The sequence below is a fragment of the Strongylocentrotus purpuratus genome, unplaced genomic scaffold, assembly GCF_000002235.5.
Source record: "Strongylocentrotus purpuratus isolate Spur 01 unplaced genomic scaffold, Spur_5.0 spur5_scaffold_20, whole genome shotgun sequence".
NCBI lineage: Eukaryota > Metazoa > Echinodermata > Echinoidea > Camarodonta > Strongylocentrotidae > Strongylocentrotus > Strongylocentrotus purpuratus.
In genome coordinates, this window is record NW_022145606.1 from 29,406,517 (window position 1) to 29,429,131 (window position 22,615).

At 35.3% G+C, this 22,615-nt stretch overlaps 1 protein-coding gene across 1 annotated transcript; it reads left to right on the forward strand.

Moving 5' to 3' along the window:
* The first annotated feature begins 1,895 nt into the window (after nt 1-1,895).
* Nucleotides 1,896-22,351, forward strand: LOC105439600. The gene is made up of 8 exons (XM_030993155.1): nt 1,896-2,023; nt 8,976-9,162; nt 11,898-12,127; nt 14,983-15,117; nt 15,689-15,833; nt 18,502-18,543; nt 20,214-20,328; nt 21,884-22,351. Exons 1-8 carry the CDS (start codon nt 1,922-1,924, stop codon nt 22,134-22,136), a joined length of 1,209 nt encoding a protein of 402 aa, XP_030849015.1. The 5' UTR covers nt 1,896-1,921; the 3' UTR covers nt 22,137-22,351.
* Nucleotides 22,352-22,615: the final 264 nt, after the last annotated feature.

Below are 22,615 nucleotides of genomic sequence, written 5' to 3' on the forward strand. Positions count from 1 at the left end.
ATAACGTTTGCTGTCTCAGGAGATTTAGGCCTGGTGCACCACGATGTTTCATCCGAGACGACTACTAGAGCCAGCTTCGATGACTTTCTTGCAGGAACGGCACGCCAGTGTTCCATAATATTCCCTCCAGGGGAACCAGTCGTTTTGATCTACGACAACGCCTGACCACACGTGAGGGCTCAGCTTTCGCCTGATGTTGAATCACTCATCCAGGTTAAGCTCCTACCTCCCTACTCTCCGTTCCTCAGCTTCACCGAGAACGCCAATTATGCATTTAAATCAACAGTGAAGAGGGATCTGGCACGTCCTAATATGCAGCAGGATATAGGCGACCGGTAAGCTGCTCAACAGGCAGGACTGACGATGGAGTGGTGGCGAGTAGACATCGTTTGTCGTATAGCCAGGATTAACATTGACGCCATCAAATATAAGAAATGCATGGGATGGTATCGCATAATGCATACCTATATCCCCCGGATGCCTTGCCCGAAAGCAGATCGATGGCTGAAGACTTGGCTAAATAATTAATAATGCTCAAATTGTGTGACTCTATTCCCTACCCCTGTCACAATATTGTATTATTCCTTCATAACGAAATTATGATGAAATTATGATAAATGTATGATAAAACATAAGACAAACAGCTTCCTCGCATGAACATTTACAAACATATTGAGACCATGAAGTCCGTGGTTGCAAGTCGTTTTTTCTTCTTCTTCTTCTTGAATATCATATAAATCTATACGTGTATAAATGCATTAACATAAAATATGATGAAAAACACATGAGAAAAACAATATTTAAAAATAAAAAATGAGCTATAAAAAGTGTGTAATAAACGAGAAATGTATTTTGACCATAAATTTGGGTGCATAATGTGCTAATTAGAATGCTACTACTGAATTACAATGCTAGAAGTACACCGTCGCGATGTCAGAAAATCGTGTTGCGCCAAACCGAATGACCAAATCGCGAAAGAAGCACATTGTTCATTAATTTGAGTGAAACATACATATATTCTATCGAAAACTGCATATAATTGAAAATTACAAAAAGGAATATGAACCCGAGATACACCAGACAGCACCAAAACCGTCGAATTTGAACTCAAGACAAATGAATTGTAAAGACAAACTCGCGAATTCGACCGGAAAAGATAACATATATAATATGCTTATATATATATATATATATATATATATATATATATATATTTATTTATTGAATGTTATCAGTATTATTATCATTATTTTTATTATTATTAGGATTTCAGTTCCTTGACTAGAATAATTTGTTTGATCCAATTAGTTACATAATTAAAACAATTTGGAGATTGTACATACCTTTCATTTAATACAAAACACTTCACCCTACCTATATTTAATAAGGTAATTTGCATTTAGTTCAATTAAATTCCAACGTATTGAAATGCAATCTCCAATTTTGAATTATCTTCAATAAACAATTTAAAAAAAAGGTATCAAAATAAGGTAATCAAGAACTATTTGGAAATTACTTGAAAAGCAATCAATTTATCAATACAAAAACATATTCTTAAAGTGTACCAAACACCTACAACTACAATGTGTGTGAAGCTATACCTTATAAAATCAGCCTCAACAGATATCACCTGGTATTTTAGGGGCCTGCATTTTAAAAGTACGAGGAAACAAAAACGACATCAAGTCTGACATACGTAACAATAGTCGGAAGTCCGTCACTAGTCTACTCACAAGACTTTGTGTGGAATATTGCAAGGGAGTGTATGTGAACTTGCAAGACATCTTTAGAGAAGAACAAAGTTTAAGCTCAGATTTTGAATATCAATTTTGAACATGAAACTCCTATCAAGCAGAAAAAACAATTATGGTGATGATTACATCTTGAATGTCAATATCCAGGAACAGACGTGGCAAGTAAGATGATTGATTCAAGAGGGGGCACCATCCAACTACGGCACTATGGAATCAGCCTCTGCATTCCCGACTCGGCGCTACAAACGGACTGTAAGATTACTCTAAAGGTAAAGCGTTTAGCAGGGCTCCTACTTAGCCGAATTAGAGTCACGAATTGTGGCGAGCTGGTTCGATCTTATGACAAGCCGTTTTATCATTAAAACATATTTCTTTATATCAATAATTTGATTTCGTGAAATATGTTTTAATGATAAAACTGCTTGCCATAAGATCGAACCAGCTCGCCACAATTCGTGACTCTAATTCGGCTAAGTAGGAGCCCTGCTTAGATTATAGAATTACTCTAAATGTATGGCGTAGCCTAGCTTGATGCTATAATGGGATTAATAGGAGGTGGTCCCCCTCTCTCTAATTCGCTATATCTCTGTCTCTCTCTGTATCTGTCTCTTCATATAGATCTAGGCTCTACAAGAGAATTTTAGAATTAGCCTAAATGTATGGCGTTGCCTTGCTGGGCGCTCTAATTGCACGAATGGGAGTGGTTCCCCCCTTGTCTTTCTCTCTCTCTAATTATCTGTCTCTCTGTCTATCTCTCTCTCTCTCTCTCTCTATTCATATTTTACTGATCTCTACGAGAGGAATTTATAATTAACCCGAATTTTAGGCGTAGCCTTGTTGGGCGTTCTAAATGCATGAATGGGAGGTGCCCCCCCCCCCCGCTTCTCTCTCTTTCTCTCTCTTCCTAATTACCGATCTCTCTGTCTAACTCTCTCGTTCTCTCTATATATTTAACTGGGCTCTGCAACATGATTTTATAATTAGTCTAAATTTATGGCGTAGTAGTCTGGATTTTCGTAAGGGGGAAAGTCACCTTCTCCCTCTCCATACCTTTTTGGTTTTGTCACTTGAATACGAGAAGAAAAACAAAACAAAATTGTTACGGAAAGAGTTCGTGAGCACCCTCGTGTTATTCTAGCTAGCATGGCTACAGCCCGTTTTCATTGAACGGCTGGCTTTACGTTTACTTTTTGGCAGTTAGTCACAGTCCGTTTTCGCGTGATTTGTTTATTTTGTGTCCGGTCATATTGTCGTGTTTTCGAATTTAAAGTCAACACAACTGATTTCATGAGTGAGAAAAGAAACAAAAAGAAAGAAGTATTTGAAAAATATAACAAGAAAGAAAGAACAAAATCAGAATGTGAAAAGAACAAAAATGCACTTCTAAAGATGAGTAAACTGATATATAAACAAAATTTGTATCTTGCAGAAAAGAAAAAAAAAACGACGACTAAAACAAAATATACAATGCCGAAATAAATAAATGAACTGGGACATAAATCAAAAAATTGTTAGGGCTCGTCATGATTTGTAATTAAAATAAAAAGTATGTGGCTCACATAATTTAATAAGATTGAAGAGCGCCATCTAAATGTCAACGAGAACATTAAAACTGTTCATTCCTTTACTTTATTCCTTGAGGGCAAGACGTAAAGCTTAAAGTAGACATTGATTCAAATAGACATTGTATGTCAAATGAAAGCTCATGATCTAAACAAAAGTGAAAAGTGTCATATCGTTTCCTTAAAAACACATATGTTACCATAATCATACGTACGCGGACATTTAGTATTGAATATTGGCACCCCCCCTCCCATAAACGAAACCGAAATCATACAAATTGGGCTGCTTCAATGATGACGTAGGCGATTAGGGTAGTTATTTCCGTATTCACACATCACCCTACGTCTCACACACGCTAGACGGTTGATAGCAGCCATATTATCATCAATTTTAATTATATATCATCCATAAAATGAGTGAAATTAGGCCAGACAGTTACTTGGATGTACACTTTTCATTGTCTGAATCAAGTGACGATGATATTAATGGTATCGATGGGCCAGTTTTCGCTGGTGAAGTTGGTGAAATTCACCAATGCCTGCCTCACTGTCACAGGCGAGCCGGGCAAAGTATAGATGGAAAATCCAATCACGAGCAGTGTTGCTGCAGCCATATAGTACACGCCTTGCCCCATGCCAATCGGGGTCTTGATTCCTTCGTCAGTAATTCTACAGATTCTGGCCAGATAAGTAAAAATTTCCAGAACATTCGAAATAAGATTAAAATGACTAAAATGACTAAAATGACTAAAAAGGATACTAAAAATGCTCAAAAATACCCTTTTCATGCAAAATAACTAGTCCAAGGTAAACATTGAAGCTCATTTAGTCGAATTGTAGGCGTTTTTTTTTCAGGACAATGCAATTCTTTTTCTAACCGTGTGTACGAACCCACGGCGACAGAGAAGTGACGTACGCGGCGGCCGAGCGAGAAGTGGAGGTATCACGATACTTCCACTCCTCGGCCTCCGCGTACGTACGTATATATACACGGATAGAAAAAGGATTGCATTGTCCTGAACAAATGCCTAAAAATCGAGCAAATGAGCTTCAATGTTGACCTTGGACTATTTATTATGCACCAAGAAGGAATTTCTGATCACTTTTGGTATCCTTTTTTTAAAGGAATTTTAATCTTATTTAGACTGTTCTGGAAGTTTGTACTAATCTGGCCAGAATATGGAGAATTACCGAAAACGATGGAGTTAGGAGTAATTTCCATCTTAAAACAAATCGACACTAGGTAATATTTACAACGAAGAATGTAAAATATTTTTCAAGAAGCCTTCACTGACCAATATACAAAATAAACACTGAGAATTATGCAATGTTTGATTTGATGTGATCTTGTTGGTCAGTGTGATTTGAGCACGAATGATTACTGGCAATATTAGTTATTACTTAAATATTGTGTTAATTTTCATGGATTTATGTCATCTGTATAATTTCTTTCGTCAGTTTTATGTAATAAGCAACATTAAACTCTCTTTCTTTTTAAAGAACATACATGTAAAACAATCAAAACGTGCAACAAACTTATACGGCAAAAGCCATAGACTCTATTTAGTTCGGTACGTGATTTTGTTTGTTTTGGGGACAATCTCCAATTGCCTACGTCACATTATTTTGGGCGTTTTATCGGTGTCATCTGGGCGAAAAAAATGAATGATGAAACATTAATGTTTTATTGTTTGTTACGAACAGACCACTTAATAATTTCGTCAGAATTGTCTTTCTTTATTCTTTATTTTTATTTCTACCCCATTTTTTGCGCTGACGATTTTTCAAAATCCATCCACCAAATTTCTCTCAATTTTAATACAATCATAGGTCATCATCAAAAAAAGTGACAGGAACATTTTCAAGTTCATCAAACTATCGTGACGTCGTCCAGGCGCCATTTTTTGAAATGTTCTGAAAATTACAAATGATCATAACTTAATAACAGAAAGTCATTTCTCATTAACATGTATCATGATCAAGGTCAATTAAAGCGCGGGTACGCTTACGTCCGCGCGTCAGTGCGCGCGGAAAAAGAAAAAGAAATTCTTAAAATCGTCGTAACTTAAAAAAAATGCGGGCGCGTTTTCGTTTGTGACGGCCGAACGCGACATAAATCCCTTCTGTTTGGAAGGCATGATATTCCTCAATTGTTTTCCGAATAATTTGATACCATGTTTATCTTTTTATGACCATTAATAACGGATCGAGCGTCCGTTTAAGAAACATGTCCGTACGCGCGAGCTCTTGTAATACTTAGCATATATGGGCAAAAACGTGCCTATATAAAATCCATTATAGCTCTTTAGGAAGCACGGGGACCCCCATTTTTATCATATTTGGAAAGAGTATGAGTCGGAGATATGATTTCATGTCTCACTTTGTCTTTAAGTATATCGTGGCATCATCATAATGACCTTGGAACTAAAAATACGAATGTGCATATTATGACGTCAGCATATTTATGGAAAATGTATTTTCTCCCTGTAAATATTGATCAATTTTCTTTTAAATGTTAGTATATTGTAGGTAAGACATTGGTCTACAAGATCAATACCCACCATTTGTCATATTGATGACGTCATCATAGTGAAAACTTTAATAAAAGGCGACATGTCAGAATTATCTTAATGTACGTGCTACACCTATGGAAGGTGAATTTCGTTCATATCATGAATCTACATGACATTGTTCTTTGAGCAGTATCTCGCTTTTTTTGCTCAATTTTCTCCCTAATTTTGATATAATATAGCTAAGGCTTTGGGCTATAGGATACGTACCTATTAGTTTTTTTATTTGATGTTGGGATTATGTCGAAATTTGCAAATGAAAGTTGAAATTGCGACTATGCCAAGGCCGTTTGTCAGCTTTGCATGTAAAGTATACGCGAAATATTTTGGTCCATTGGTTAAAGCTTATCTGCCGTAGTTTACAGGAGGGATTAGACTGCCCTGCTAGGTCACTGGACAGGTAGTTATCTCATCAACTCAGCTCTCAGTTAACAAAAGAAAAAGAGGATCATGGGGGACCAATGGTCACCGATTAGGCATTGTTTGTTATATAGAGGGCGCAAGTAGCTACAGGTAATGCAGTGGGCCTTTACAGCATTTGCCATCCATTCAAATCATTGTCCCAGGTTCGAAGGTTCAATTCCCGATGGGTCATTTTATTGTTGTTTTGATTGGGGGGGGGGGGGGTCCGTTTTACATTCGATTTCATCACTTACTTTGAATATCATAACGTATACAATCACAAACTAGACCTGCAATCGTGGCACAACGATATGCGTGCAATGGCGGGCGATCTGGCACTAACAGTCGTCTATACTAACATAATCATAAACAGTATAATAATATGGTGTCTAAAATGCGATTCACTCACATTTTTTGGTGTGAACATATACCATACTTGATATCATTCAAAAGGGCACTTCATTGCGGTCAGTTTGACACCATTGTCATCTGTGCGCAATGTCTTGCACGCATTAAACGTGATATTACGTAATGCATAGTAAATTCATCATTTTTTTACGATAACTTTGCGCTGAGGTCATTTAAATTTCCCAAACTTAGTAGACAGTTGTCACGTATATTGATACATGTGTCTGCTAAGTTTCATTGTTGTAGGTATAATGATCGCAATTTTAGAGCAAGTTGAAGTTATTTCGCGATTTTCTTGAAATGGCGAATTTGGAGAGCAATTTTCTCAAATTTGGTCAATATTAGGGTATATATTTTTGTATATGTCTGGAAAGGGCATATGTTCAAGTATCTAAATCCAAAAAAAAGTACGGGATTGCCAAGACACAATAGAGACACGGCCACAGAAAGAAAGCCAAGTCCCAGAACTTTAGAGGGCGCTATTTATGTTTTGCATATTGGAGCGTGAAATTAAGCATGACTATGTGCAATAGTAAGATAAGGATACGGTGAGATTTAAAAACGAAACGGAATTTATATGATAAAGTTATGGCAGTTTTAGATTTATACGGGTCAATTTTTCAAGAATTTGAGAGATGTTTGATGGAGTCGGTTTCGGATTTAAATTTTGAGTACGAAGATGGCATTTTGAAGGGCAGGTTACTTGTCGCAGATGAAAGAACATCTCTTAGACTATCTAGAGGAATTTATTAGAAGTTTGTAGGATCTAGGATAATGGAGATAGGAAGGAAGAAAGAAAGGCCTAAAAATGGACCAGAAACGGACAAAATGGCGCCTGGATGGTTATGCATGAGTGATTTTGAAAATCAAAAAAGTAGGTGACCTTGGTGAGATGCTAGAAAATATGCCTATGAGATTTGAACGGAAATGGACATGAGGAAAGCACCTAACTAGGAATAACAAACACTACGTGCAAAACGAATGCGATTTCCTGGGAAGAAGAAGAATATTAATTTGGAAGAACGTGAACGAAAACAAGGCAATGACGAAGATCGCCATTGCAACAATGTATACAATGACTAACTTTGCGTGTTAAAGCTATGGGAGAGGAATGTCCATTGTTAGTGTATAACCCTAAAGGAACTCGGATTCCTTGTGATTGATTAAACATATATAGGGTTAATCTCCCAATTGTAAAACAATATCAAATCATCCAATTTCTACGATGCTAGTCTCCGTTCCAGACATTTCCACTCTTTCCAGCTATTCAGTCAAGGTATATGCAATGTTTACGTCTCTCTCACTGACATATAATTGTTTACAAACTTCTCTCTTCTCTATAGAGTAAATATTCAATTTGATTTAAGCTGGAAATATGTCATGCATCGTTCTCCATTGCATATCTTTCTCTCTCTCTCTCTCTCTCTCTCTTCTGTTTTCTCTCTTGCTCTATTTCTCCTCCCCTCCCTTGTTCTGCCCCCTCCTTCTCTTGCTCTGTATCTGCATCTCTCTCTCTCTCTCTCTTTTGATCTCTCTTTCTCTACTTTTTTACCCTCCCTCTGCCTCTTTGGCCTTGCCTCCCTCTACCTATTTGGCCTTGCCTCCCTCTTATTATCTTGCTCTAGCTGTCTCTCTCTGCCTCTGCCCTTCTCTTTTTCTTCTCGCTCACTCTCTCCCTTTCCCGCCTCTGATTCTTGTTCTCCCTCTATGATGTAATGCAATGTTCCTTAATTTTCTATACATCTACCCTTTGCCCTTTGTATTCTAATCTCACCCATAACATGTTAACCTTTGAGAAAAACATGAATTTAAATTCATTAGTAAACGGCACTCCAGGATACCTGGTGATCCCAAACTTTGTTTTCATATTTGGATAGAGTATGAGTCGGAGATATGATTTCATGTCTCGTTTGGCCATTAAGTATATCATGACATCATCATATTTGTATTGAAATTAAAGTACGAATTTGCATGTTATGACGTCAGCATATTTATAGAAAAATGGATTGTAACTCTGTAAATATTGATCGATTTTCGTCCAAATGTTGATATGTTGTAGCTGTGAACATTCTCAACATGATCAGCGTCCACTAGATTTAATAACAGACCACTTAAATCGTCCAAATGACGAATTAGATTTCTCGTTTGTTTTGTTTATGTTTTACTTGATTTGGACGCTTAATATTTTGATTAGCCTACTAAAAACAGTGTAATTTGTTTGGTATTGAAATAGTAATTTTCCTTATCTTACGCATCCGATTTATTGTCATTTATCTCAGGTTCTACCGCACCCGTCAAGTGTCCGTGTTAACGAGGATGAAGCTATTGTCTCCCCTTGTGTAGTGTGTGAACCTTCGGGGACTACGTTTGAGAGGCCATTAAAGCTGATCATCCCTCACTGTGCAGTGTTAACAGACCCCTCCAAGGCCAAAGTCACAATGTACTTCACTCATGGCGATACGAAAGGTAAGTCTAATACCTTAACTTTAAAGAGTGACAAACATAATAACATTTAGTGGAAACAATGATATTAAGTGTGAATAGGTGTGGACAAAATGCAAACACAGTGTGGACACGTTGTAAAGACAATATAAACATACGGGGAAGAGGGAGGGAAACGAATTGTAATACTGTAGTTACCAGGAAAAGAGAGAGCGAGATATATATAGAGAGAGAGAGGTAAACAATAAGGGGAACACTCAATGGTAACAGTTATAATACATTGTATATAATTTATTATACCATTGTGAAGAGATTAAAAACAAAGTTTGGAAAGAATAAGAAAACAGTGTGAAGACACTAGAAAACAGGGGAAAGACAATGATGAAACGGTGCGTATACAGTCAATGAAAAGTAAGTGTGGGTACAATACAAACATTAATATTGAGACAATGACAACACTGCCATTGCTTGTGCTACATACTGTAAACACATTTGCAAACGTAGCGAGGATACACTGCAACATGATATGAACAGAATCTAGCAGTGAAACCAACATTGTTAAAGCTGTTCCAGTTGATTATGTTATTACTATTATTTATTTTGTATTATTTGTATTTATTAACATTTATTAACATTTATTTCCTTCTCAACAGCACATTATAAAACACAATGTATATATACATGATATATGTAACAATTATTTCAACATAGAGTTTACAGTAAATAATTCAGATACGGAAGGAGGCGAAAACCCGGAAAGCGTAGCTTGGGTTGGGAACGCCCATAATAAATTAACACAGTTACCGAAAGAACATTATAGATATTATCATGAACATTACATTGCATATAACAGAACGTTGATAGGAAAGAAAAAATAGTGAAAGGAAGAGAGGAGAGAATTAAGTATATGAAGGCATGTTCACTTATAAAGAGAAAGTTACATCAATTTGGCTGTATTGTGTCTGCGATTACATCATAAGAATAACGAAGTACAATTGTAAAATAGACAGCGAGTACATATCATTACAAACAAGCAAAATCATCAAACAGACAACAGCTTTATCCGACAGCATTGTCCTGGGAATATACAGATGGTACTAGCAAAAAGTTATCAAAGTAAATAAATAATCGGTCATACAAACATGTCATTAAATTCCACAAAAGATCATTTCACACATAAATACAAGAGAAGGTATCAATATCGAACAATTAAATACATTTTTGCCTTACGGGAAAAAGTCTGCAAGGAGAGCGATTTGTGTAGAATAGATGGTAAGGTGTTCCAAAATTTTGGCCCAGAGTATCGAATGTCAAATTGAAATCTTCGGGTTCTATGTTTAGGGAGACGAATGTTGGCAGCGCTTCTCGTATTATACGTATGGGTTTCCGAGTTGCATTTAAAATTGATAAAATCACTAAATTGTGATGGGAAGATGTTATTCATGCTTTTATACATGAAAATACCCTGTTGGTGCAAGTTAATATCACTGAATCTCAAGAAAATAATTTGTTTAATGATGGGACCAGTATGGGAACAATAGTGCATTCCGGATATTATACGAATAATCTTCTTCTGCAATAGTATAAGCTTTTGTATTTTGTACTTGCAGGAATTCGCCCAAACAAGATTACAGTAAGAAAAATATGGAAGTATAAGAGCACAATATAACATTCGTAGAATGTGATTGGGCAAGAGATGTTTGAGTCTGGATATAATGCCAATGTTTTTGGACACCTTACTTTCAACTTCGTGAATATGGTGTTTCCAAGACAAGGAACTATCTAAATAAATGCCAAGAAATTTGACTTTATCTACCCTTGGCAATATGACATTATCAAGAACAATATTGAAATCATTTAAATCTGCATTCTTTCTATTGTGACGAATCATATAATTACATTTCTTTACATTTATAGATAATTTATTAGATTTGAACCATTCACATATAAATGCAAGACCTGCATTTACTGCATCCATAAGAGACTTCAAGTTTAAATCTCTGTGAAATATGTTTGTGTCGTCTGCATACAGTATACAAGATAATTCATCAGCAGATTTATAAATATCATTCACATATAAATAACAATGGCCCAAGCAGGCTACCCTGTGGAATTCCGCATGTTATTGTCCTAAACTCCGAAATAGAAGATTGATATTTGGTACATTGTAACCGATTGTTAAGATAACTGGTGAAAAATTTAAGAGCTACACCACGTATTCCATAACGATATAGTTTAGATAGTAAAATATTGTGATTAATTGTGTCAAATGCCTTAGACAGATCTATAAAATCTCCAATTGCAAATTCGTTCGCATCAAATGCGTCTATGACTTTACTAGAAAGACTGGTAAAGAGCCATACATGTTGAATAATCCCTACGGAAACCATATTGATGTTTATTGAGAATAGAATGTTTGTCAAGGAATTCAATAGTTCTTTTATAAACAATGCGCTCGAATAATTTAGAGAAGACTGACAGTACAGAAATGGGCCTATAGTTTGTTAATTCGCGCTTGCCACCAGATTTAAACACTGGTGTTACTTTAGCGTTCTTTAGCTTATCTGGAAAAACTCCGTTTAATAATGAAAGGTTGAATACATGGCATAGTGGTCTACATATGTACATAATGACCTGTTTAATGACTCTTGGACTGTATTCGTTAAAATGAAGACTAATGATAATGGGTGTTTTGTTTTTCTTCATCTTCTGTAATGCCCCTCACTTTTTCTCCATGTACATATTACGCACCTTTGCAGTCGCAAATAAAGTACTATCATCAACTGGAACACCTAGGTGCGTAGTAAGAAAAGATGACCTTGAAGTGTACATTGACCATTTCTCAATTTGGGAAGTGTTTATGGTCATTTCTGAGTACTTCATTGGGAAACGCGTCGCTTCTACGCCCTACCTTCCAAAATCAATGAGTCGCCTCCAATCGCAATATTGCCATCTACGTCTGTATAATGATACTCCTGGTCTTCAAGATGTGAGTAATTTGCCAACATTTATAATATTGAAAAAAAATTGAATTCAGGATAAATAGCAAAAGCTGTTTTTTGAGATGATTCTGATTAAATGGGTGAGGTTTTGGAAGGGGCTTGCCTTATTATTATTATTCTTATTTTAATGTTCATCTTCTTTTGTCAACTTCATGTTGCATTTTATTCCCTCTCCATTTCTCGCTCATAATCTATTATTATTATCATCAGTGGTAGTGGTAGTAGTAATACTTGTAATACAAATATTCATAATTATCATCAGCATTTTTAGTATTTATAATATTATTATCATCATCATTATTATCATCGTTATTATATGTTTGTATTTGTTTATGGGAAGGAAAATTGGAAGGGAAATTAATACCGCCGCTTTCCCCTATATGCAGAGATAAACCACTTGTTTTCCAATACCTATAGGAGGGGGGAGGAGTTGTCCTTTTTATAGTCGGGCAAAAAATATGCCTATTTATTATTTATTAATATACCATATCCATTACTCTGCGAAATCTGCGAAATCTTTCTCCAATTAACAGATACAAAATGGAGAAGAGAAAATGACCATGATGCTTAAAGTCTTAAGGCACCCTGACGCTTGCACGATTTTGGTTCACGCATGGTTTGCCCATTGTTTCGTACCACGTTCTTGCCACAACGGGAAGCGTTCGCGGAACATGCGGTAGGATGAGGGCCAATGCGGGACAAGGCTTGAATTCGTAGCAAAATAATTGTCAAAAATGTTCAAAATGTTGGCACGACAAATTTGATGGACGACTTTGGTGAAAACTTCGCGAAATGTGCGTATCCTAAACGTATTCTACCCGTGTTGGTACTAACCGGTGCGTGCCAATGCTCAAGTGGCACGCATGTTTACGACCAGTTCACGACGGATATACGAATACATTCCTCATAATTTGCGCATCGCTGCGCATACTTCTCGCACAGTTTTCACATTCCTTGCGCATGGTCTACGCATACGCAATACGTGATCTAGAAAGGTTGAAAGCATGTTGTGACATGGCGTGAATGATGGCGTGAAAAATACGCAAGTATGGCGTAAGTATGACGTAAATATGTCGTAAACGTGACGGGACAATGCACATCATGTTTTTACGCATTCCACGAACGATACACGGTCATCGTGCAACTAATGTCACGCACTGGCACACCTTAATGCGGGGCAATGCGGGAACAAAATTTCGTGCAAGTGTCAGGGTGGCTTTATATACAAAGTAACAGTTTCAGTAAAATGTATTTTGCACACCCTTGCAATTATAGTTGATTACAATTTTGTTCTCATTTATGCTGCCTTCGTATTGAAGAGACAATTTCAGGCCCCGTTGTAAAAGTTACTGTTTTATTTGAGTACAACTTGTTTTCTTTAGTTATTGTCCTCTTTAAATGAAATCATTAACAAAATAAATTTAATCTTTCCCTGTATTTCTTTAGCATCGTGGTGATTGAGACTATGCACATGTGTTTTGACCAACATATCATCCGTATGTACACCGAATAATACTTTTCAGTGCTCAACATAAACAAGGGCAATGTGACATCAAATTTCTTACAACATCTGTCGGAATTTATGTGTCTACTTTGCATAGTAACCAGGAGTGAAGATCAATTCATCATAAAACAGCAATAAAACATAATCAGTAACCCAATTCATTCTGATAAAGTTATGATAAAACTATGTTTTATCTTCAGGTTTGCACAATTAATCATGACATGAAAATAACAATTTATCATTATTTTGGTTGTTTCTAGCTACACACACACTTCAAATTGTTTTTTTTCCAAATAAATAATTAAAATTAAAAGAAAAGGAGAAGAAAAAAGGATTTTCATTTTAGTATGCGGGTTTTCCTGCTGTTTGATTAATTTGAGAAAATCTGTCCGGGTTTATTATAATTGCTTCACACACATATATATATATATATACATATATATATATATACATATATATAGTTAACTACTTAACTATTATTACCCTTAAAGGTAATACAAAGTTTTGGTATAGGGTCATGAATTTGGTTCAAAAGAACATAATGGAGGCAATTGTGATTCTACAATATTAAGTGATCGTTGTCGCGGTTGAAAACGAGTCTAAAGTTTTGAAATTGTAAATAATAAACTTGTTATGTTGTATAGCTCCCTCTCAAGGTCAATATATTAACAAGCTATAAAACAATGTTTCTTGACTAAAATCGACCGATTAGCTCTTCCCGATTGGAAATTATATATCACAACTACATATTCTGAGATTTTTATGGTCGTAGCTAACATTGTACGGCCGTATAGGCGCTCTTTGCAATTTATCAAAATTTACAGGGAGCACCGGTAAATTGTTATATTCAATTTTTCTCGAAAGCAGAAGTGTTTTAGGGCTAATTTTTCAAGTGCTTATAATACATCCACAAGGGCATCCAAATATATCGAAATGGTAAAGAATCACTATCCACCCAATTTCAAAATTTCCCAAAGCTTTGTATTACCTTTAAGCAGAATTGTATTTTATTCAAATATGTGAACATGCTATTGGTTCCGATTTATATTCCTTGTGACTGTGACATATTACAGATTACATCCAAACGAATTCAACAAAGGTCCTATTCAACCATTCAAACTGTTATCCTTGAATTACGAACTTCACAAAAGTATCACATTTACAAGGGGTATGAATAATTTAGATGTATCTTCTTCAAAATAAAGCGAAACTATTTCAAAAGTAAATGCAGTATAAAATGATGTAATTATGGTAGAAAGGCAAACAAATTTAATCAATTTTTCCCTCGTCCCTTTTCCCACTTTCTATTTCTTGGCGGGTTAAAATCGATATAATAAGCTCATCAAAACCGAGGAAGAAAGCTTAGGTTATTGCAAGATGGCTCCAACACAGACATTGTTCGTGTTCTGGCAGAAAGGCGAACTGAAGATCAGATGCGAGGTCGCCAGCGGTCATGTCACCGAGAACGAAAAGGTACATGAGCAATTTTTACATTGGCTAATTTCAGAACGCATGGTTTAAAATGCAAGAGCGATCGTTTTACATCTTCAAAAAAAGGGGGGGGGGGTGGGGCTAAGCAATGACCCATCATCAATACAAACTTCGGATTCTCAATCCTTACTCTTCAGTATTTTGTTTACTTTTGCTACATAGTTCGTTATTCATTTCCCCCAATATTAATGTCATACTAATGCAATGCGAAAAGGTAATTTCATTCGAAACAAACCATGTCATACGAACAAATCAATGCCTCCGTCGTAGCCAAAACAAGATAATCTAGCAACTATGTAATTAACTTGTGGAATGTGGTTACATTTATTTATAGTTATTTTTATGTTCGTGGTTCAACGGGATTCCACAGGATTCAATGGAATCGAGGTCAACGTAATATCATCATACATTTACATTTACAAAAGTAATCCGACCGTCATTTATATATGCAATGCAATAGGTTACTCAAATCAATCTTTGGTTGATTTCTTGAAAGTCTTTCCTTTGTTTGTTTTACTTATTTTGTGTGTGTGTTTCCTTTTTAAAAAATCAGATCGTATCGACTAGTGATATCTATCGATTGGAGCGAAACGTTGTCACTTTCTTAGTAAAAGCAACCGGTGATGCAGATGTAGATGTTAAGTTCATCTTCCATCCCCATTGTGACGAAGGACATGCATTCCGTGCGGAATTTGCTGGTACGTATCTGGGTCTCGTTACATAAACCTTACCATTGATTGTAACTTTGCCATTAGTGGTTGATTCCATAGGAACGTTGATTTGATTGACTCTCGGATAGTTTCGCCGGTTTTGTTTTGTTTTAGAAAGTATTTCATTTTTCACTCAATGAACCAAATGTAACATAGTCGAGAGAAGAAAAAACAAAAGTGTGTTACATATAAAATAATTGATTTTTATAACATAACAATTACAAACACTACATCAAAATAGCACCCCCCCCCATACACCCTGCCCTACAAACCTAGTCTCCCTCCCACACCCCCCTTGCTACCACACTGTCCTGTCCCCTCCTATCTCCCAAACTACCTGATTTGCGATTTGGAAAACAAAAATATTGCCTTTAGGCCTTTTACATTTAGAGACAGTGAGTGTGAGAGTAAGAGGTCATCTCATGTGGAAAATACACGTAACTACTAATCATTTGTGTTAACCCATTTTGTCGTCTCGCTACATCTAGTACCCACACATAAATATATAATCAAAATCAGTAGGGAAATAACCAAATTAGTATCCCAATTTAAAGTGATACATACAAACAAAAACAATACCGAGCCTTATAAACAAACCTTTTCCAAAATTGCTACGTGACAACCACTTCACATGCCGATGTTTCCAACCTTGTCAGGTGAAGCGTTAAGGAATTACGCGGAAATGTTAACCTGTTTGTTTATATGTAGTTCAATCTGGTTTATAATATCATATTCTGTTGGCGGTATATGTTATTTTCCGATTTAGAAACAGCAAACATTTTACTACTAATAATACATTGTTCAGACACTGTCCTTTTCCTCTGTCGGGTGAATCTATTTCGAATTGTACCCAGTTTAATGTTCGCCAATTTACACAATCAAACAAAGTAGTTCACCTTTCCCATACCTTCCGAATAATTGTACACGTATACAAAATATGCGTATACGTTTCTTCTTCACTTTTACATAATAAACATACATTAGTATCAATACACTTGAATTTATAGTGAGAATTTGTATACTTAATTCCGTGCAATAATTTAAGATGTAATTTCCCTCAAAATAATCTTCACATTACTTTATCTGGGCCTACTGAAACTAGATATAAGTTCTTTTTCACAAAATCGCAATAATGTATATTTTTAATTTTATCTCTTACCAGCCTTTAGTCACCTACTTCTTTCACTAATTCTTTGAATATATGCTTAAGAAATAATCGTTTAACAATGTTACATCTGAGATGCATAGCCCTAATTGCTATCATTGTCTGTGATATGGTGTAATATTGAAGCCCTGAACAAATTGCGCTTCAAAATGATCATGAAGTGCCTGAAAGAAAAATCTTTGAGTGACCGGTTTTACCATACTCATTTCTCCCAATAGTGTTATAAAAACCGTTAGGAAAACGAATATTGTAATTTCGATTTCCATTCATAAATATCTCGATAATCAGAGAGGCGATCGGCATGTAAAAGTCATGGGATTCCTGACTGACCTAAAGGTTTATAATTGTGATTGCAGCATGTCTTAATTCAATTTATTACATGGTCTTAATTTGGAAGATGGAGGGGTCTTAGTTTTAAAGGGATCCGGTAACTTTGTCTTAGATCCTTTAAAAATAATCCTTGATGTAGCTCATGTTGCAATGATAATTATAAACCTTTAGGTCAGTCAGAAACCCCATGACTTTTACAAGCCAATCACCTGTCTGATTATCAAGATATTAATGATTGGAATTACAAATTTTGAAAACCGTTCGCCGAACGGTTTTCATAACACTACAGTCTATTGAGAAAAAAGAGTATGGTAAAACCGTTCACTCAACGAATTATACTTTTTTGATGTACTTCTTGATCATTTTGAAGCGCGATTTTTTTTAGGGCTTTAATATTACACCATATCGCAGACACTAGTAACATGTAGGACCGTGTATCTCAGATTTAACATTGTTAAACGATCCCTTTAAAGTATTTTTTGACCTTTGAATAACCAGGTCTGGAGGAAAGACTGCGCGCTATAACCCATGCTTTATATTAGGGTTTTAGTTTTGAACAAATTCGACAAAATATCACTTTAAATTTATTACATTTGTGGGTAAAGTCATTATTACATTTGTGGGTGACTCAAAATTATAACATTTGTGGGTAAAGTGGTTATTACATTTGTAGCTGAAATTTTTATATTTGTGGGTATAGTGTTATTACTACATTTGTGGGTGCTATTACATTTGTGGGTAAAGTGTTATTACATTTGTGGGCGTTATTACATTTGTGGGTAAAGTGTTATTACATTCGTGGGTGTAACACCACCCCCCCCCCCCCCATAAACGTAGCCATCGAAAACGTCAAACCTCAACTAATTTATCTGTAATTTCATCATTTGCAGGGTCACTACTTGGGATCAAAGAAGACATTGCTTTTTTTTCCCCGATAGGTCATTACCCAGTAGGAAAGTGACATCCTAAACAGGCAAACTGGGTCTAGTTCCTTCCACCATTTGACCTGAAAGTACGAAAACTTTTAATCTGGTGCAATATTTTAGTAGTTATGAAGAGTGCATCAATGTTTATCTCGATTTGTTTAAATCTGTATATTCTCAGGAATGATTATGTGTGACTCGCACTTTATCTTCTTATTTCCCGTTGGTTTTTAAGCAGCAATCACAGCCCCCCGCCCTCCTTCTCCTGGTGGACACGCTAGTGAGTATAATTATTCTTAAACAGACTTGTCTTTGCGTGTGAACCCATGGGAGTTAAGGTTTTTCGAAGGTAAAAAGCAATCATAATTCATGCACAGTCCCCTCACCTTTTCGTTTATATGTTTTTTACGCAATTTATAAGTCATAGCCCACAGGGGAAATAATTACTATCTCAAGAACGATGTACCTTGTATATATTTTTTTTCTCAAAGGTGCACAATCTGTTCCGGATAATTATAAAGGCATAACTCTTTTTAGCTGTTTGGGAAAGCTGTTTACATTGTTTCTTGATTGTAGGATTTCACAATTTGTTGAGTTATCTTGCACTCTTGGAAATGAACAAGCTGGATTCTGACATAACTATTCCATATTAGATAATATATGTATTGCATCAAGTCAATCGTTTATATTTATTTCAGTGAAAGAAAGATTTATTATTAAAAGACGGCCTTACATTTTGTAAATAGGGTTAAATCAAGAAATGTGTTAATTGCTCATGGAATTATTAATAGTCTGTGATATTATTATTCATGTGTAGAAGGCGAGATCCTGTGAAAAGTCTAATTGTGTAGAATTTTCACAATGTTCAAAGTTGCTTCCGGAGCGATGGCATTATGCCCGCGTCACACGTACTGTTCCTGATAATGTGTTATTTATAATTTTGAAATAATGTCAAAAAAATGTGTTTTTACATTCTTATGTCGTAGGTGTCCATTTTTATCTTTCATGAATTGCCTTTATGTGTATGCCTCCACACGTTGAATGACACTCCGCCGCCCCTGTATCATTGTTTTGTTTACACATTTTAAAAGGCCATTATAATCGCCTCACGTTTTTTTATTTCCTTTTTTAATATATTTTTTCAGTTTTTTATTTGAAAATAGTTGCGATCTTAGTAACCATTATCCTTATATCAATGGACATAAGGGGATAAACATTAGAAATTAATTAGAGACAGTCCTTCTCGTAAACAGAAAAATCAATTAGAAAGAGGATTTAGTTAGATATAAGGAATTCTTACTTTAATCAATACAATTTTTTTCAAATTAAAAATGAATCTCACTATCCAGAATTCCATGTTGATCTTTAGCAGATAACGAGACAAAAACTTAATATAATAGGGTTTCGTTTAATTTCGTTTCCTCGATTTCCTTTATTTTAGTTTAGCACGCTGGCATACCTCAGCCATATGGTTGTTTTACAGCGTAGCTGTGCATATACAAAAGCAATCATAACTTTACAACAAAACATACGTTACGTTAACATGGTTTGCATACAAATTTAAATCAATCATGCCCATACGTATATACATATGAGTTATATATATATATATATATATATATATATATATATAGGTTAGGTAACCAGATTTAATTCATGCAAAATCATTATGTGTGTAACTTGATCGTATTAATGCAACAAGTGCATTTTGTCCCCATGTAGGATAACATTATTTTAAGACAAATAACTCCATTTTGATAAAATATGGATTTAGCTCCTTTTGGAATCAAGCTCTTCATATATAGGTTAGGTAACCAGATTTGATTCATGCAAAATCATTATGTGTGTAACTTGATCGTATTAATGCAACAGGACTACTCAACCAATACGATTAACCTAATATATACATATTATTTCGAAGTTAACGAAATTTCCCACTCTTAAAATCAGGAATAGAGAAGGAATCGCAAGAGTTGACAAATACCAAATCTCCAGCATCCAAATCAGTCCACATTTCTCCTCAAGGTGGACCAGCAGTCGGTAAAGTCACTACTCCTAATGCCAGGTGGGTTTTTGTTATAATCGCTAATATGCATTTAAATCATTCTTGATTAGAATATTAGGGGAAAATATCGATTTTGTTCTTAGATATCAACTATATGCCAGCCTAGATCGAAACGGTACAAACAATTATTTGTTTGCGTTCTGGTACATTGTCTATATGAACGCCCATTTTGACTACAATTCTGATTAGTGGCGAAGGTGTATGGGCATATTCCCGTTACGAATCAGATGGGAAACACATAAAGCAAAATAAGCTTGTTTTAATTCGACGAAATTACATCGTCCATTTCCAGATATAGATTCAACGTAGTCGATATTCTTTGACCAAATTACGACATTTTGAGCAAGTCAGAGAACGTAGATCGACCATGCAGAAACGAACAAAAGGGTCTAAGCAGAAAATGACAGAAATGATCGGTGAACATTTAAGCTGAAACCGATACAAAATAACAAAGTTATGATTTCGTTTAAGGTGCGATCATTCAAACCTAAATTGACAACTCTGTGACTTATCTTGCGAGCTTTCCTCCCGTTTTACTTTAACTTAACAAACTTAAAAAATAAATATTTTGCCTCAAGAAAAAGTTCAATCATACATTTACTCTAAGTATTAGTATTGCAAATATGTTTTCATGTAACCCCTTCTTGAAACAAATCGATTTCATCATCAATAACACACACAATTAAAGTTTAAATGATTTCGCAAAATACTTCACACTGAAGTCAACTTCAGAAACTCATAACTTTTCTATTTTGTTAATTGTGTATTGGGCAAACTAACACAAAATCATTTTGTTTACTCATTGTTATGCTTTTATTAAAAACCAACTTAATATCAGGATGAACCTTTCTCCAAGAAATGGAAAGATACATTTCACTCTTGTCATATTATTCATATTATTATTAATCCAAATTTACTGTTATTCTTTTAGTCAAATCTTAAGTTAAGGAAGTCATTTCATTCATAGCTTCAATGTATAGATAAAGGGTATTCAATTTGGGGGAGTATTGATATAAACTGAATGTATCCTGTTGCAATATCAATGGTATACGATATCATTCATAGTTTGAATTGCCTATCAGATTATACATTATGTTCACACAATGACCTTTTCAGAATAGGTCTATCAATAATGTGCTATAAAGTAAAAGGGAAATATTTTATTTTTAGTTAGTTATGGTGTAATACAATGAGTAACAATTGTAAGCTAGGCACATGTCTTGCGATACATACTTTTATCCACGATCCACGAACTTTTTAGTTAAGAGTACATAACAATTTCTATAGAAAATATGGATTTGAAATTGCCCCCAATTTTAGTTTGTTAAAGGCTTTGCAAGCCTGATAATTGAACTAAATAGAACTAAGGTGCCTAGTATGGCAAAAACGAAATTATAAATGATAACTTTGCACCAAAATGGATACATATTAAATTAATTGATTTAACTTAATGCGGTAACACGCAGTCCCGTAACAAAACGTAGGTTTTGTAACAATATGTATTTGTTTTTCTTTATTCATGTATATATATATATATATATTCATATCTAACCAGGGAAGTGAGCGACGAAATGCTAAATAAGTTGGCAAAGGAAATTCCAAGCGGAAAATACAACACGTTCAGCGAAAAGCTTGGAATCAAGCAAAACCAGGCCAGAAATATCGTCGATAAGTATAGCAACGACTATGAGAAGGCAACGAGAGAATGCCTTGCGAATTGGATGGATAGATCAACCCGTAGTGTGGCTGACTTACATGAAGTTCTGAGAGCAGCTGATCTGGCGGGGTTAATTGTTCACTGTAATTAGCATGTATTAAAAGAGTAAGCCGTGTGGAATAAAATGTGTTTAACGCAATCATAAATACTCATGTACGCATAATTGTTATACATGTATGAGTGGATTATGTTCTGCGACGGAGGAGATACGCATACGACGAAAACACTACAATAAATAACTATAATAAGACAAATGTCCAATTACCATCGTACAGTTAAAATACCGATATACTAGTAATTTTTTTAATTTTTTAAAAAATTTATTTATGTATTTTTTTTTATTTTTTTTAATTTTTTTGTGGGGGCGGGGGGCAGGGGGGGGGGGGGGTGAGGGGCTTAAACAAATTCAGCAAACAAAATATATTCAACAAACTACCATTACTCCATGAAATTGATGTCAACTTAAAGGTATTTGATTATCCATCATATGACATGAACTTCATGGTGAGTTGAGGGTTTACTTAATACAGCCTGCTTGTACTAGTTTAACCAGGAGGGATTAGACCTCCC